The sequence below is a fragment of the Convolutriloba macropyga genome, chromosome 1, assembly GCF_964194025.1.
Source record: "Convolutriloba macropyga chromosome 1, txConMacr16.3, whole genome shotgun sequence".
NCBI lineage: Eukaryota > Metazoa > Xenacoelomorpha > Acoela > Convolutidae > Convolutriloba > Convolutriloba macropyga.
Genome location: NC_134468.1, coordinates 4,427,172 through 4,446,601, shown reverse-complemented (window position 1 = coordinate 4,446,601; position 19,430 = coordinate 4,427,172). Strand labels below are relative to the sequence as shown.

Here is a 19,430-nt window from a genome sequence, read left to right as displayed (position 1 = left end):
TAGATTCTTTTCAGTTTCACTTTGAAGTACCGATTGTGAAGATAAATTTTAGGGTTTTGATTACATAATTTTCTCAGATTATTTCAGGTTATTAAATTCATTCTGCACTGACTGCTGGGCTTCTCGCAGTTTTTGTGTCGATGTTCAATTGCTCTCAATAGAAATTTCGAGCAAAATTGTTAACATCTTATGTAAAGCTTATGCCTGTTTGCCGTCTTCTAGCGTGTTCTTTCGCTCGCTTTAGTAATTTGACTTTTGTTCATTTTAGTTGAGGTGGAGCTATATGCTCAACTTTGTGTTTTTTGTGCAGTCAGTTTTCGTCGATCAAGATATTTATCGTCAAGAGTTGAGTGGTATCATTAGATAGCTTGCCAGGCGTAGAATATCAAATTAAAACGGATTTCTTGTATTTAGCTTTTCCGACGAGTTAGAGGGTTAAAATTTTCAACGTTAGACTCACTTCTGTTTTCGCAATTTTTGAATTTCGCAATTTTTGAATTGAATTTCGCAAGCACTTGTTTTTCTTTGTCTTATGAGAGGGTCTAAATATTCAAAGTTCTTATTAGCTGTGAAGGAGCTATTAAAGAAACTATTCAATGCTGTCATTTGATACCTAACGATTTTTTGCCACTAACTCAATTATCCAAAAATCTTTTTTGTTTTTGATATATTGACCTTTTCTATTTAGGTATTTCGGTATATTTGAAGCGATATTTTTTACTGGACGAGCAGCAATACCAGTATTAGTTTGGTCTAATTGTGGATTTTAACAATTAAAAATAATTTCGATTGTAATGGGGCACTGTTTTAAAAATGCGTCTGCCTTTTTCATAGAACAGAATCATTTCATCCCAGCTAAATTATTGACAGAACAAGTTGACGTGCAAATGAAGGCCAATGAACATTAAAATTTCAGCGAAAAGTATGAGTTTTTTTCGTCTTTTTTGGCAGTTGTTTGCCTTCGTAATGACATGTCCAGTTGCCAGAAACAAGTTGACCTATTTACTGTGTTTTAGTTGAAAGCATATCGTTATTACTTACGATTTTTTTTTAAAATTGTTTTAAAAAAATTAGGTTTTCAAATTTGCCTTTTGTCTTACTTCTGTCACCTTATAGCGTTGTCTTAGCAAACCGAGATATCACATCAGGTGAGTTGGAATATAGTGTACATGACTGTTTTGTCCTTTGAGTAATGATTTTTGGCTTTGAAGCTACGACTTCAAAACTTATTTTTGCGACATTTTCCAGTTTTTGTATTCTTTTTTCTGTCTTGACTCATTATGATATAAATGAAAATTCACTTATTTTTTGGTTTTGAAAGAAGACGCAATTGCTCATATTGAATGTTTTTTGTGAATAGATTATGATTTTAAAGCATTGGACACAGTTTTCTCACAATAATGGACTTTTTGATTTTTGACTGTTTGTTCTTTTGGAATTGTAAGACAATCTGCATAATCAATTAACTGAATGGTTTCCTATGAAGTTTTAAGTGAGCTCCTTCAATGATTTCAATTGCCTTTGCCTTTTTTTATTAGCCTTAAAACTTAGCCTTTTTTATTTTTGTCTACATGGTAAATATTCTCAATAAAGCCAGGTCGTACATCTTTTCTGGTGAAATGCAAACCAATTTTTTTTATTTAGATTTTGTCTGATGCTATGATGACTTATTTAGTCTCACTAATAGCAGGTATCATCGGCCCTCGAATGAGGCATTAATTATTTTTTGGGGAGTGATTTTTTTTAAATGGGTGAACCAATCGAACAACTGAGTTTTTGAACAGTTTCTATCTCTCTCATTTGGACTTGCTTTGGTGTAGTGTATAATTCACAGAGGCGGCCGAGGAAACAGAACGTAATGTACGAAGGGAAATTGTAAATTTGGTAGTTTTGCCTCCCACTTGCTGCTTACCTTTTCGTTAACCTAACGTTCTGATCAACCAACCCATATCCGCTTGACACCTGAACCAGCATATATAACCCTCGGCACTTATAGAGCAAACTGTGCGTCACCCGCGGTCTCTGCCATAACCTCACGTACCCTTACGCCCCACAACCTGTCCCTCACTTTTCTGTATTGTGATTTCTGTGTGTCAATTTACTTTTGAACGGTCCCAGAATGAAGTGAAACAAATCCATTATTGGCGATTTGATGGAGTTTTTGTCATCAAAATTCGTTTGGATTTGTTCTTTATCGAAGGTATGAGGACATTTTTGTGGGCCGTGCCATAGGGTAGTGAAATTTAAAAAAGTCCACGAACTTTTTTTACACTTTGCCGTTAATTTGCGAGTAAACGTTTTTACAAACGGCAAAACATAGAGATTGGGGAACCAAATGATTTTCCCTCGAAGGAAGGTATTTTGAAAACACTTTTTGTGAGAACAAAAATAGGGGAACAAAAATTTCGTGTTTGGAAGTCATCAGTGCTCATTTTGCTAACCCGAAAAGGTGCTTTCAGTAAAGTTTTTTTTGAAGTGTCTAGAATACTTCTTCCTTGTTAATTTTTTTTCGCGCATAACAGAAGATGCATTTGGATCACAAACAAAATTGGAGAACTAAAGTGAAGTCTAAACGTAAATGAAGTACGTATAAAAATATACCTGTAAAGGTGTACTAGGTATGCTCGATGTAAACGAGTTTTCTGGTTTTCTCGCTCAACTACATGATCAACTGGTTTTTTCAGTAAATTTTTGACGATCGATATATTGTAGAGTTGTGAGTGGTATCACCAGAAAGGCCGTCCAGCGCAGCGTGAGAAAAGTTTAACATTTTCATTTTTTTAAGAGCTTGAGTAACCCTGAAGAGATATCGAGGCTATTTTTGTCTCACGTTTTTTTTTTAAATGACAACACGTATGAATTTGGATCTAGATTTTTTTGGTTTAGAGCCATTTTTTTTATTTATACTCTCTGCGGCCACTTGACGTCTATTTTGGTTTTTCTAGTGATTTTCTGGCACAGTTTTATAAGTGCGATGCACGTGTTTTAATGGTAAATACATGCTGTTGTCTGAATTGTTCTGCTGCAACTAACAATTTTGTTGACTTGACACCGTAAGATTTCATTAAAATATATTTTTCTAATTGTCTTGTTCTTTGTTGTAATATTACCGAGTCACATAACTAGCAGGTCTCAATAAAAGGAGTCTCGTGAAGACTAAATGAACGGAAATAATGTTAAACGTTTTTAGTTTTTCGCATTCATCATGCTGAAACTATTTGTTTTTGTGAAAATGTATTAAATGCTTACCATGTTCTTACTATGTTTTTTTATAGTTTGTTTTCTAGTTTATGTTTTTCTTCTGTAGTTTTGTCTCATTCTGATTTATGAAGGATCTCATTGATTTTAGTAGTGAATTGAAGTGGAGTAATTAATTGCTAGAGTGCATAGCTTGTGTATTTTTTTACTGTACACTAAGAAATAAGTGAATTTTGAGTTCTGAACGTTTGTTATTTTTTTTTGTATTGCACCGCTATCTCGTTTATAAATGACTTTGTATGGCAGAAGTAAGTCATATCGATATAAATCTCACTTTCATTTACTAATAATAGATTTAAATTTTAAAATAACGCAATTTAATTTTGTATACAATTGAAGAGTTTCGTATAATGTGGTTCATTTGATCTTTTTTGGTTTATATAACTGTTTATAAATGGATCTTTCGATAATTCTGATATCTTAAATGAAAAATTTTCTTTTTAAAGAAGCATAATTGATTCTTCTACATGTGGATTTTAACAACGAAGTTTTCTATAAAATAGATTTCAAAAATAATAACTGGTCATGGAAAAAATGTTCCCCTCAATATTAATTTTGTTTATTTGTAAATTATTCTCGTCAACTAGCAGTTCAAGCTGCTTCATACTCAAACGTGTGTGCTTGATCTTAAAATTTTACTATTCGAAATTTTCTGTGAGTTTATTTGGTTTTCAATTTCTAACCTTATTTTTTGAACGAAATTCGAGTTTTACTCAGAAGTTTTGTTTTTCCCTATTTTGGAATATATGGGTGTATGTGATTTGAGGTTTAATTGCGAGGAAAAGTGTTTAAAAGGCGCCACAGCGAAACCTGAAATACTTTTCTCGCATTTTAGCCTATGATTATCTAGCTTGTGGGTGACCTGTTTGATTTTTTTGCACTCAATTATATATGTAAGTTGGTCTCGTAAATTAAAAATAATGAGAGGACAACTAAGTTGAGTAATATTGAAATTGTTACTTAAGAGTTTTTAGAGTTTAAACTTTAGTTGAAAAGGATGGTTTTTGATTTCGAATTTCTATTGTTTGGGAAAATCATTTGTATACTTTTTTAAATAAAATTTTATGTTGCATTCCATTTGTTTTATAATCGGTTGCTCCATCCGTTCTAGTGTTTGTTCTAGTGAAATGAAGAAAACCTATCTGAATAATTTTTGCCCCTTTTTTAAACCTATGTCCTTTTTTTAAGAATCAAATCATTTTTAAGTTTTAATTACAAAGTATGAAGTAATGGGTCTAGCAAATGCCATTTTTTTAATGGTGAATAGCTGGTTTTGTCTGAATTTTTTGTGGGCAACAATTGATTTTTTTGACTTGACGGTACGCGTTTTCATCACGCGTTTTTTTTTCATTTTTTTAACATTGTTACTAACACCCAAAACTGCAAGGTCTGTATGATGATGTTCTAATGAGTTCTAATAAATCTACTGAATTGCTTTCTAAAAGCGTTAATGTTATTTACTACTTGAAAAATATTTGTTTCAGTGAAAATAATTTAATTTTTTGAGTTTTTGCTTTAGATGTTTTTTTTAGCTTTTTTACAGTCTGAGTAATGAAAGATTTTACTGAATTTAGCAGTGACTTCGGAGACGCTTAAGGATGACTAATGTTAATGCCTTGTATATTTTTAAGGATATTTTTAAGATAGACAATTGGATTATAAGGTCTGAGGTTTTCGTTGTTAGAAAATGTGCATATCTGGATCTAAATATCTCTTTCAATTGGCGGACAATAATTGATTTTTAATTTACGCCTTTACCGAAAAAAATTGATGTTTTGCCTTTATATATTGTATTGTCGGCTCATAGTTTCATCTCATTAGCAAGATGTCGTAGCTGATTCATACTTAATCCTATATTTCAGCTCTCCGTGGTTTAATTTTTTAGAATTTGTGGTTAGCACATAATTTTTTCAAGGAAATTGGAGTTTTATCCAGGATCTTATGATTAATAGCCGCACAGCGATAGCTGGGGCTATAATTGGGCCTTCTCTTGGTTTTTTTCGTCGTCGCGATTTTTGTTACGACCATATGACTTCAAACCACTTCAAATCTGCTCTTTATTCATTCGTTCATGCGATTTCAACTGAAGTGAGTGTGTGACGTCATTTTTTCCTCTTAGTGGAGCGAGTTTTTTTATTCATTCGCGTGATTAAATTTTTGGTCACACTTGACTTACCTCACTCTCAAAAATGACTTCCTCACTTTGAAATTGACTTTTATTTACTTTAATTCAAAGAGAAAAGGTCAAAAGGGTTTTTGTCACTCTAAATGAAGGTTATTTGAGAGCAGCTAATAGAGGCAGCAAAAACTTATGCAGATTTTAAATCAAAATATAACATCAGGCTTCAATTAAAAGACGAATTTTTTTGGTCTGTCTTTTTTACTGTTTTTTTTTGAGACTGCAGATCTACGAAGCTATTGCGGCTATTTTCTGGCAATTTGCCAGCTATGTTTTTTTTCACTATATTATTGTTTATTTAATTGATATCCAAATTTCAAGAGCAACCTTTCTGACTTACCTCTTTTTTAATTCAGCCTGGGTATCCTCTATTTGAATTTGAGGGTTTTGCATTCTTAATTTAGATTTCTAAGTGAGTGCGGAGGTCGTTTTGTTTACTTCTGAGCTTTTTTGGTAAAAATAATTTCTATACGAGAAGATTCATTAGATTTGACTTGATGTATCTTTCTGTTTTTCGGAGTGTTTATTCTAGTGAATTAAAAAATATTTTTTTTGTATCATCTCTTTTTTTTAGTTGTATGTGTTTTAAGATTCTATCAAAGTTTAAAAAAATTGAACTACTTCTTTAGAGACAGTCTATCTGTGCTTCAATTGATGGACAATTGAGACAATATTGTGGCTGAGCGGGGGCGGAACATTGTGCCATCGTACAATAGTGAGCCTTCTAGTGTTTCTAATTTTATGCATGCAATGTAATCGTACTTCTTAGATCACTCATGACATCAAGGCACCTTGCCATTGAGCAAGAATATGAAATCGGTGCCAGGTGTGGCAAGGTTTTAATGTTCCATTTTGGTGTTAATGTAAGTGCTGAAGTTGTCATCGTTTTCTTCCTGTGTGCACAATTTGCAATGCTGAGAAGTAATGTTTTTCATTTTGTAAACCGTTTTATGTAATATGGCGATTTATGTAATATTTTTAATATGGCGATTAAGTTTTTCTCCAGTTTACGGTCACTGACTTTTTTTCATAATTCCTCTACGGTCTCAACTCTAATGTGCTTTAAAAAGTAATACAGGTGAATAGGACAACATATTTTGTCACGAAGCCTTTAGATTAGAAATATATTTTTAGTCGTATTAGATGTGTTTTTGTTAATTTCCGGCGAATCGATAGCGAGGCTATTGATGGTCTCAACATGGTGTTAACCAACTGAAGGTGAGTAGAGTTTTCCTATTGGGCTTTTACAGGTGGAGCCTGCCTTTTCGATCAAGGTTCGTCGATGTTCAGTTGTTTCTTAGTTTTAGTTTTAACTTTAAGATATTTCTAAGGTTCGGTTCGTTTCCGGAGTCTATTTGTTTCAATTCCTCATCGTCCTCGATTATTATGCAAGCATTCAATAACGCGACAAGAAGCGCCAGAGAGTAAATTTTTTGGTAAATTCCAAAACTTCGCAGCTGAATTTCATTTTAAAATAGTTTGAAATCTAAATATAATTTCCCTTTCTGTAGTCCTGGTAGTTTTTATAACAAGGGATATTTTTATAACAAGGTCGAATTATGAAATTGCTGAACATGGTTATTGAGTTACAATCTTTTTGTCCTAGTTTTGGGTTCTGATGACTTGCTGCATTTGAGAATTATTCCGCTATTTCAATACTTAGTGGTTGAACTTTCTGATTGTTTACAATTTTCGGTTGTTACAGTTTAATGAGCCAAATCTAGATTGGGCAGCCATTTAAAATTCAAGCGTTTAGTTGATCTCAACTCATCATGGCCAAGATTTGAAGCACAATGTAGACCATGGTTGTTGTATATTAAAAAAGTGTTTATATCTAGCAGGTCAACATTAGTCTTTTGCAATTTCGGTTGTATAATTCTTTCAAAAAGATAGGAGGCGTGCGCATCTGTGCTTTGGAACAGCTAGATCCACCTTCACTTAAACGGACGATCAAGGAATAGACACCAATTTCAGAGGTTTTTGGAAAAGTAAAAATACATTTTGAGGTAATAAATACCAATTTTTAATATCAGCAATTAAGGGCAGAGTAAACGGATCACTTTTGCAAAATCAGTATTGTCAGCCTTTAGACTCAATTGCTTCTCTTAGCTACTCTTTGGTTTTTGCAGGTAACTGAAACTGAGCATCCTAAGAAAACACGTACCACCTTTTAATAATAGCTTGTTATGATGAAGTAAACTATTACCAAAAATGTGGTTGAACTCAACACTGATCAGAAGCCATTGGAACTGCGTTTCCTAAAAAACATCCCCGTTTTAAAAATAGACTGAAATGACAAAGTAAGAGAAACAACTCGCAAAAAAACTCGATTTGCTCAATTTTTCAGAAATTCGCGTTATCAAATTCAGGTTATAATCAAAAGCTGCTCGACATAATTGTCACATAATTCGACATGAATCAAACGAAGCGTCGATTTTTAACGCATTTATCCAAGTCTTTTAATAAAGCTTTCATTAAAAAAGTAACAAAGAGAAACAAGTGCGGGTAAGAGTGAAAAACTGAATTTCATGTGTTTCCAGAGTAATTGTTTTTATTATTATTTGTGAATTCAAACCCACAACATTCAAAACAATGCGGCAATGGAACATTCCTTTGAATAATTGTACGAAATGTATAACAAATGTTGAATAAAGAGTACGAAAAATATAATTAACCGCAAGAATTTTTGTAAAAGTTAGCAGTTTTTTAAAAAAAGCTTATAGGCGCTGTCAAATTCAACCTGATCAATAGTGGAGCGCTGATGCTCTGAAGCAACTAAAACTATGTTTTATTACTGAAAAAGCTACGAAAGTTATTTAGCTGAAATATGAAACAAAAAAAAAAACAGCGAAAACGGCTTTTTCAGAGGAACCGGAAAACCCGAGGAACCTTCAATTACGAAATACTTAGTTGCACTTAAACTATGAATTCTGATTCAAAGTTAACAATTATTCACGCTCTCTGATTTGCTCAGCAAAACGTTTTCGTTAAAAACATTGGTAAATGTGACTGTAGAAGTGAGAATATTGTTTTCATGTTTTATCGCCATAATCGAAAAGGAACCCGAAAATCATGGAAACAGCGGCTGCACGTCACATGTATTCAATGAAACCGTTTTCATTTGGAAGTATTCGTGGTAACACTTTGTTTCAGAAATGCAAAATACTGGAAAAACAATTTTTTACACTGATTTTCCTATTTTTTTATTGTGGCTCACATCAATGTGAACGAATTTTTCTTGCAACTTCCCTAAAGGGTGTTTTGGTAAAACTAAGGAATTAAATAGCATGTATAGGTATTATTGGATATAGGCAGTTGTATAAACCTTGAAAAATGGTACTTATGCTGTATTTTTGGTTTTACCACTCCGAGAACGAAAGTATTAATATATGAGCATCAAATCTAAATTCAAACTCTAAAAATATCAAATTTGGTTGAACCATATTCCACGAAGAAGAAAAGTCAAAACGAAGACGATATGCTTTAAAGAGGGCCTTTCAGACCTCTGAGTTGTTTTCGTTATGGACAGAAAGACGAAATCTTCATCAATAGTGAATTGAAATGTTAGGTTTTTGAAATATAGGCAAAATTTGTTTACTCGATAAACGACATTAAATTTATCAAAAGCATAGATATGAAAAACAGTTGGAGTTTGAATTGTTCGAAGTCAATTTATTTATAAACTCAACAAAAATGTCAACGAGAAGGAAAACAGCAAAATAGAGAGGAAACATGCCAGAACAAAAAAGATTTCGTTTCTGAGCAGATACTAAATGCTCAATCAACTGCTTTTTTCAATACGAATTGTCATCATTAATGACAATCAAGGAAGCCGCCAAAAAGTATGACGGATACGATAACTGGAATCAAACATCGACAATTTTTACGAAAGTTTTTAAAATTCAAAAGATTTACTAGAGTCATGTAGAGTGATTCATACAGTTGACGCTAAGCGCTAATGGAATTAACTTGTTAATTTTTAATAAACAGTGGTGAAGAAATCTGATAACTGAAGAGGGGCAGTGAAAGCACTGCAAATTATCTGTGCTGCCTCAGTGTAATTACGCTGTCTGCTTCCTAATTTGTCCCCTCGATTTTGGAGTTCCAGTTGACCTCAAAATCATCGAAAATTATGAATTCTTTACAATAAAGACTGCACCCAAAACCGAGAAAATTTTATCTAGGTTCCAAATATGCTATTGGCAGTCAATGATATCTGACCGAGTACTTGGAGCTGCTCCTAACAACTCGTATTCGTTGTTTCTTTAATGATTGAAACAATGACAAAAAACTTATCATTTGAATATAAAGTTGCCAAAATTTAAAAATATAGAAAAAACGTATGAGTGAACGGTAAACGAGTTTGAACGGTTCAACAAAATACCACTATTTTCAGCTTAATTTTTTAAATTCTTGGGGGTAAAATGTTTGCAAAGTTTTAAATTGAGGAAAAACTGCGTTTAACCTTGATTATTTATAAATTAATCAAAAAGCTGAAAATCATGGTATTTTTGTTCCTTTTTTGATGGAGGAGAAAAAGGGAACATCAAAAGCTCTTCTAGTTGTTTGTATGTTCCAATTAAAAGTTTTGTTCTAATTGATACAGTACTTCTAAGAGTCATGTAGAGTGATTCATACAGTTGACGCTAAGCGCTAATGGAAATAACTTGTTAATTTTTAATAAACAGTGATGAAGAAATCTGATAACTGAATAGGGGCAGTGAAAGCACTGCAAGTTGTTATCTGTGCTGCCTCAGTGTAATTACGCTGTCTGCTTCGTAATTTGTCCCCTCGATTTTGGAGTTCCAGTTGACCTCAATCATCAAAAATTATGAGAATATTTTATAAAAGACTGCACCCATAATCGAGAAAATTTTATGTAGGTTCTCAATATGTTATTGGAAGTCAATGATATCTGACCGAGTAGTTGGAGCTGCTCCTAACAACTCGTATTCGTTGTTTCTTTAATGATTGAAACAATGACAAAAAACTTATCATTTGAATATAAAGTTGCCAAAATTTAAAAATATAGAAAAAACGTATGAGTGAACGGTAAACGAGTTTGAACGGTTCAACAAAATACCACTATTTTCAGCTTAATTTTTTAAATTCTTGGGGGTAAAATGTTTGCAAAGTTTTAAATTGAGGAAAAACTGCGTTTAACCTTGATTATTTATAAATTAATCAAAAAGCTGAAAATCATGGTATTTTTGTTCCTTTTTTGATGGAGGAGAAAAAGGGAACATCAAAAGCTCTTCTAGTTGTTTGTATGTTCCAATTAAAAGTTTTGTTCTAATTGATACAGTACTTCTAAGAGTCATGTAGAGTGATTCATACAGTTGACGCTAAGCGCTAATGGAAATAACTTGTTAATTTTTAATAAACAGTGATGAAGAAATCTGATAACTGAATAGGGGCAGTGAAAGCACTGCAAGTTGTTATCTGTGCTGCCTCAGTGTAATTACGCTGTCTGCTTCCTAATTTGTCCCCTCGATTTTGGAGTTCCAGTTGACCTCAAAATCATCGAAAATTATGAATTCTTTACAATAAAGACTGCACCCAAAACCGAGAAAATTTTATCTAGGTTCCAAATATGCTATTGGCAGTCAATGATATCTGACCGAGTACTTGGAGCTGCTCCTAACAACTCGTATTCGTTGTTTCTTTAATGATTGAAACAATGACAAAAAACTTATCATTTGAATATAAAGTTGCCAAAATTTAAAAATATAGAAAAAACGTATGAGTGAACGGTAAACGAGTTTGAACGGTTCAACAAAATACCACTATTTTCAGCTTAATTTTTTAAATTCTTGGGGGTAAAATGTTTGCAAAGTTTTAAATTGAGGAAAAACTGCGTTTAACCTTGATTATTTATAAATTAATCAAAAAGCTGAAAATCATGGTATTTTTGTTCCTTTTTTGATGGAGGAGAAAAAGGGAACATCAAAAGCTCTTCTAGTTGTTTGTATGTTCCAATTAAAAGTTTTGTTCTAATTGATACAGTACTTCTAAGAGTCATGTAGAGTGATTCATACAGTTGACGCTAAGCGCTAATGGAAATAACTTGTTAATTTTTAATAAACAGTGATGAAGAAATCTGATAACTGAATAGGGGCAGTGAAAGCACTGCAAGTTGTTATCTGTGCTGCCTCAGTGTAATTACGCTGTCTGCTTCGTAATTTGTCCCCTCGATTTTGGAGTTCCAGTTGACCTCAATCATCAAAAATTATGAGAATATTTTATAAAAGACTGCACCCATAATCGAGAAAATTTTATGTAGGTTCTCAATATGTTATTGGAAGTCAATGATATCTGACCGAGTAGTTGGAGCTGCTCCTAACAACTCGTATTCGTTGTTTCTTCAATGATTGAAACAATGAGAAAAAACTTCATCATTTGAATATAAAGTTGCCAAAATTTAAAAATATAGAAAAAACGTATGAGTGAACGGTAAACGTGTTTGAACGGTTCAACAAAATACCACTATTTTCAGCTTAATTTTTTAAATTCTCGGGAGTAAAATGTTTGCAAAGTTTTAAATTGAGGAAAAACTGCGTTTAACCTTGATAATTTATAAATTAATCAAAAAGCTGAAAATCATGGTATTTTTGTTCCTTTTTTGATGGAGAAGAAAAAGGGGAACATCAAAAGCTCTTCGAGTTGTTTGTATGTTCCAATTAAAATTTTGTTCTAATTGATACAGTACTTCTAAGAGTCATGTAGAGTGATTCATACAGTTGACGCTAAGCGCTAATTGAAATGACTTGTTAATTTTTAATAAACAGTGATGAAGAAATCTGATAACTGAAGAGGGGCAGTGAAAGCACTGCAAGTTGTTATCTGTGCTGCCTCAGTGTAATTACGCTGTCTGCTTCCTAATTTGTCCCCTCGATTTTGGAGTTCCAGTTGACCTCAAAATCATCAAAAATTATGGGAATTCTTTATAAAAGACTGCACCCAAAACCGGGAAAATTTTATGTAGGTTCTCAATATGTTATTGGAAGTCAATGATATCTGACCGAGTAGTTGGAGCTGCTCCTAACAACTCGTATTCGTTGTTTCTTCAATGATTGAAACAATGAGAAAAAACTTCATCATTTGAATATAAAGTTGCCAAAATTTAAAAATATAGAAAAAACGTATGAGTGAACGGTAAACGAGTTTGAACGGTTCAACAAAATACCACTATTTTTAGCTTAATTTTTTAAATTCTCGGGAGTAAAATGTTTGCAAAGTTTTTAATTGAGGAAAAACTGCGTTTAACCTTGATTATTTATAAATTAATCAAAAAGCTGAAAATCATGGTATTTTTGTTCCTTTTTTGATGGAGGAGAAAAAGGGGAACATCAAAAGCTCTTCGAGTTGTTTGTATGTCCCAATTAAAATTTTGTTCTAATTGATACAGTACTTCTAAGAGTCATGTAGAGTGATTCATACAGTTGACGCTAAGCGCTAATTGAAATAACTTGTTAATTTTTAATAAACAGTGATGAAGAAATCTGATAACTGAAGAGGGGCAGTGAAAGCACTGCAAGTTGTTATCTGTGCTGCCTCAGTGTAATTACGCTGGCTGCTTCCTAATTTGTCCCCTCGATTTGGGAGTTCCAGTTGACCTCAAAAGCATCAAAAATTATGAGAATTCTTTATAAAAGACTGCACCCAAAACCGGAAAAATTTTATGTAGGTTCTCAATATGTTATTGGAAGTCAATGATATCTGACCGAGTGCTTAGAGCTGCTCCTAACAACTCGTATTTGTCGTTTCTTCAATGATTGAAACAAATGACAAAAAACTTCATCATTTGAATATAAAGTTGCCAAAATTTAAAAATATAGAAAAAACTTATGAGTGAACAGTAAACGAGTTTGAACGGTTCAACAAAATACCACTATTTTCAGCTTAATTTTTTAAATTTTCGGGGTAAAAATGTTTGCAAAGTTTTAAATTGAGGAAAAACTGCGTTTAACCTTGATTATTTATAAATTAATCAAAAAGCTGAAAATCATGGTATTTTTGTTCCTTTTTTGATGGAGGAGAAAAAGGGGAACATCAAAAGCTCTTCTAGTTGTTTGTATGTTCCAATTAAAAGTTTTGTTCTAATTGATACAGTACTTCTAAGAGTCATGTAGAGTGATACATACAGTTGACGCTAAGCGCTAATGGAAATAACTTGTTAATTTTTAATAAACAGTGATGAAGAAATCTGATAACTGAATAGGGGCAGTGAAAGCACTGCAAGTTGTTATTCGTGCTGCCTCAGTGTAATTACGCTGTCTGCTTCGTAATTTGTCCCCTCGATTTTGGAGTTCCAGTTGACCTCAAAATCATCAAAAATTATGAGAATTCTTTATAAAAGACTGCACCCATAATCGAGAAAATTTTATGTAGGTTCTCAATATGTTATTGGAAGTCAATGATATCTGACCGAGTAGTTGGAGCTGCTCCTAACAACTCGTATTCGTTGTTTCTTTAATGATTGAAACAATGAGAAAAAACTTCATCATTTGAATATAAAGTTGCCAAAATTTAAAAATATAGAAAAAACGTATGAGTGAACGGTAAACGAGTTTGAACGGTTCAACAAAATACCACTATTTTCAGCTTAATTTTTTAAATTCTCGGGAGTAAAATGTTTGCAAAGTTTTAAATTGAGGAAAAACTGCGTTTAACCTTGATTATTTATAAATTAATCAAAAAGCTGAAAATCATGGTATTTTTGTTCCTTTTTTGATGGAGGAGAAAAAGGGGAACATCAAAAGCTCTTCTAGTTGTTTGTATGTTCCAATTAAAAGTTTTGTTCTAATTGATACAGTACTTTTAAGAGTCATGTAGAGTGATTCATACAGTTGACGCTAAGCGCTAATGGAAATAACTTGTTAATTTTTAATAAACAGTGATGAAGAAATCTGATAACTGAAGAGGGGCAGTGGAAGCACTGCAAGTTGTTATCTGTGCTGCCTCAGTGTAATTACGCTTTCTGCTTCCTAATTTGTCGCCTCGATTTTGGAGTTCCAGTTGACCTCAAAATCATCAAAAATTATGAGAATTCTTTATAAAAGACTGCACCCATAATCGAGAAAATTTTATGTAGGTTCTCAATATGTTATTGGAAGTCAATGATATCTGACCGAGTAGTTGGAGCTGCTCCTAACAACTCGTATTCGTTGTTTCTTCAATGATTGAAACATTGAGAAAAAACTTCATCATTTGAATATAAAGTTGCCAAAATTTAAAAATATAGAAAAAACGTATGAGTGAACGGTAAACGAGTTTGAACGGTTCAACAAAATACCAATATTTTCAGCTTAATTTTTTAAATTCTCGGGGGTAAAATGTTTGCAAAGTTTTAAATTGAGGAAAAACTGCGTTTAACCTTGATTATTTATAAATTAATCAAAAAGCTGAAAATCATGGTATTTTTGTTCCTTTTTTGATGGAGGAGAAAAAGGGGAACATCAAAAGCTCTTCTAGTTGTTTGTATGTTCCAATTAAAAGTTTTGTTCTAATTGATACAGTACTTCTAAGAGTCATGTAGAGTGATTCATACAGTTGACGCTAAGCGCTAATGGAAATAACTTGTTAATTTTTAATAAACAGTGATGAAGAAATCTGATAACTGAAGAGGGGCATTGAAAGCACTGCAAGTTGTTATCTGTGCTGCCCCAGTGTAATTACACTGTCTGCTTCCTAATTTGTCCCCTCGATGTTGGAGTTCCAGTTGACCTCAAAATCATCAAAAATTATGAGAATTCTTTATAAAAGACTGCACCCATAATCGAGAAAATTTTATGTAGGTTCTCAATATGTTATTGGAAGTCAATGATATCTGACCGAGTAGTTGGAGCTGCTCCTAACAACTTGTATTCGTTGTTTCTTCAATGATTGAAACATTGAGAAAAAACTTCATCATTTGAATATAAAGTTGCCAAAATTTAAAAATATAGAAAAAACGTATGAGTGAACGGTAAACGAGTTTGAACGGTTCAACAAAATACCAATATTTTCAGCTTAATTTTTTAAATTCTCGGGGGTAAAATGTTTGCAAAGTTTTAAATTGAGGAAAAACTGCGTTTAACCTTGATTATTTATAAATTAATCAAAAAGCTGAAAATCATGGTATTTTTGTTCCTTTTTTGATGGAGGAGAAAAAGGGGAACATCAAAAGCTCTTCTAGTTGTTTGTATGCTCCAATTAAAAGTTTTGTTCTAATTGATACAGTACTTCTAAAAGTCATGTAGAGTGATTCATACAGTTGACGCTAAGCGCTAATGGAAATAACTTGTTAATTTTTAATAAACAGTGATGAAGAAATCTGATAACTGAAGAGGGGCAGTGAAAGCACTGCAAGTTGTTATCTGTGCTGCCTCAGTGTAATTACGCTGTCTGCTTCCTAATTTGTCCCCTCGATTTTGGAGTTCCAGTTGACCTCAAAATCATCAAAAATTATGAGAATTCTTTAAAAGACTGCACCCATAATCGAGAAAATTTTATGTAGGTTCTCAATATGTTATTGGAAGTCAATGATATCTGACCGAGTAGTTGGAGCTGCTCCTAACAACTTGTATTCGTTGTTTCTTCATTGATTGAAACAAATGACAAAAAACTTCATCATTTGAATATAAAGTTGCCAAAATTTAAAAATATAGAAAAAACGTATGAGTGAACGGTAAACGAGTTTCAACGGTTCAACAAAATACCACTATTTTCAGCTTAATTTTTTAAATTCTCGGGAGTAAAATGTTTGCAAAGTTTTAAATTGAGGAAAAACTGCGTTTAACCTTGATTATTTATAAATTAATCAAAAAGCTGAAAATCATGGTATTTTTGTTCCTTTTTTGATGGAGGAGAAAAAGGGGAACATCAAAAGCTCTTCTAGTTGTTTGTATGTTCCAATAAAAAGTTTTGTTCTAATTGATACAGTACTAATGAATTAGAAGTTTTAACGTCAAGCCTGTGCATTCCGTAATGAGCATGAAACAAGACGTATCTGGCTTCCGAAATTAAGTTGACGTGATTGGAAACGGGATACTGATGCTTTGTGGATCTAGATTTTTTTCAGGAAAACGCAGCTTTGGCTATATGAAGTTACGATTTCGAACTGTTTAGAAATCTTGTTAACCTTCAGAATGTGCTGCACAACTACATCAGAATTTTAAAAGTTGACCGTGAAATCAGGCTCTGCTGAAATGCTAATTCTGTATTTAAAAATTTGATCGTAAACTCGAAAAAATTAATCGTTATTTCAATAAGAATTTTTTGCGTCAGTGTTATTTTTTGAAACACTTTTTGACCATTTGTTATTGCTGATTTTCGTCTGTTGGTTATTTTAGAATTGTTTGTATTTCAGATTTGAATGCTTTAAAATGAAATTACGAAGCTACAAAGGTTGAACCTGAACCAAGACCGAAAATTGTTTTTAGCTGGAAGTACACATTTTGTCAACGTGCTGGAAGCAGCAATGCTTTCATGAATTAAATCTTTGACTTATTTCTCTGAATTGAAAAGATATGGCAAATCCTGTGAAACCCGAGAAAGCGGTCAGACAGGGTTACTTGAATAAACATGTGAACGCTCTGAAAGGATACCAGTCGAGATTTTTTGTGGTAAACTCAGAGCATGGTCGGCTGGAGTACTTCTTGACGAAGGACGCCTTTGTATCCAGTCCACAGGACTACAGAGGATGCATCCAGTTGACTGGAGCTGAGGTGAGTTGCTCTTATAGCACAGATCATCAAACCAATAGACATTTTTATTTTGATTTGTTGAATTTGAATATTCAAAACTGGCGCTGATATTGTCGTACAACCCCCAGTAGAGGTAGTTATGCATGATTTGAGGCTGTTTTTGAGAATGTTTTTTTCAAAAAAAAATGTTCATCAAAAAAATGTTCATTTTTTTAATGTTTTCAAAGAAATGTCAAAAATTTTTGTCAAAAAATGTTTATTTTTCAAAGGAAATTAGTCCACGTTTGAAGTCTTCAAATTTTTGCTTAACAGTGCTAGGCTGTTAGATGTATGTTATATTGCATCAGTTACAATAGTGCCGTATAATGATGTTTGCGAGTACTATTTTTGTGGTTCAAAATAATCTGGGATTTCAGTCTGAGCTTTGTCGCGATTAAGGCACCAAATTGACAGATCGTTAGTTGGTTTGCCCGTAATTACAGCGAAATTGGGCTCCTGTTTTATTTTAATCTGAACCGTACGGTTATCTTGTTGCTGATCGCTTAATTTTCAGAACGGGTTCAGTTCAGAATTTATTAAACGTTATATATCAGTTTGTGCAAAATGCTTTTTAAGATGCTGTTCTGAAATTGGCGTCTGAGCAGTTTGTTTTGTTGTCTTTTGCTGTGTATCTCAGTGGCGGTTATTGCCACAATATGTGCTAAGATTCTGTCTCTTCTAATTTAATCTCCTTGTGAAGCCTCTTTATCTGATTTTGAATCCCGAATATTGTAATTGCCTCCTTTGCATTTTGATTAAATTTCCCCCTCAGTTCTGCTTTGCGTGATAAGCAAGCTTTCATGACATCATACTTTCATGGCAGTAGTAGTAGAAGGAGCAACTAACTGTGCAACTTGTACTTTGCATACTAAATTCCAGTGAGGCAGAATAATTTGAAATAAATCACAGTGTCAAGTGCAGATTTACATTAATACCATTTTAACCACCTTGCGGAAGAATTGACCACTGGGCGCTCATTTTGTTTACCTGTACTGGATTAACCTGCAACCCAAATAACTGCGCCAACTTGTATCTAAATGGAAGAAGTGGAGCTTCAAGTGCAGAACGAAAATGACCAAAATATGCAAGAGAAAGCGAAAGAAGACACTAATGAAGCCAAACAAGACGGAAATGAAAATGCGAACCCAAGATCAGGATCAGTTTCGGCCAGAAGAAAACAGAGCCGGCTTAGTCGAGGGGCTACGTTGCTGTCACTTGATGTGCAATCGAATGCGAGTACGCATAGTTACCTTATCCTATGCATGCGGAAGATGAGCTGGTTTTTTGCGTGGTGTCTTTGCACTGGTTGGATGCTGAAATTTGGACGAGAAATTGGGTTACAGTACCGAAGCGGGGATCCGGTTACGGTGACAACGTACGTCGATGAAGTGGACTTGCTTCGGCCAATCATTAAAGTTTGCAACAACGTCTTCTTGGATCCTAAGAAGATTCTCGACTTCTCGGGAAATGCGAAACTGGAATCATCAGTGCAGTTCTTGAAACATGCCATTAATCGGAAAGATGTTAACGATTCGGGCTTTGTATTCGACACGCCAATTGAAAATCTACTTCTCTTGAGTTCGCGGCTTGTGAACAAATTTCGACTCGAAATGAAAGACTTCATGCTTGCGTGTGGGAATGGTCCAACGTATACGAACTGCGCGGACGAATTCGATTGGGTTCTTGAAGGCTTCAATGGGTGTTACCAGACGAAAATGAAACGAATGGATCAAGTTGGAGCTTTTCATTCTTTTTCTGTTCTCCTGTATTTTGACCCTGACGTTGATCTGGGCAAGTATACTTCCGCGATTGGAGCAAAAATTGTGGTTAGCCAGGACAATGACAAGTTCTCGCGTGGAGATGGAATCAGTTTAGCACCTCACGAAGTTCTTTCAATATCTGCGCATAGCGTTGTGCGAGAACAAGAAGAGTCACTGGAGAATTCCAAATGCACTTCTAGTCGCGGTTTGGAAACGTTTAACTTCACTGGAACCCCTTTCAAAGTTGAATACTCGCCCAGCTCTTGCAGATACATGTGTACGTCTATGTTGTACTACAGCAAGTGTAACTGCTGTCCAATATGGGGCATGAATGTCACAAATTCCGAATGCTTAGAGGAAGAAGAAAAACGCAATTGTATATTAGAGGTTTACAAAAGTGACGTGGAATCAGAAAGCGAAATGACGTCATTAAGACGATGCCTAGACAGGTGCATTCGAAAATGTTATAGCCATGATTACGACCTGCACGTGTCCAGGGCCACGCAT

At 33.7% G+C, this 19,430-nt stretch overlaps 1 protein-coding gene across 1 annotated transcript in view; it reads left to right on the top strand.

Annotated features, from left to right (window-relative positions):
- The first annotated feature begins 16,788 nt into the window (after positions 1-16,788).
- LOC142358671 (oxysterol-binding protein-related protein 11-like) overlaps positions 16,789-19,430 on the top strand; it is a 54,974-nt gene continuing 52,332 nt past the window's right edge. Inside the window, exon 1 of the mRNA XM_075410173.1 lies at positions 16,789-17,145. Within this exon, the coding sequence (XP_075266288.1) occupies positions 16,948-17,145 (198 nt within the window). The 5' untranslated portion in view covers positions 16,789-16,947. The remainder of the gene's footprint in view (positions 17,146-19,430) is intronic.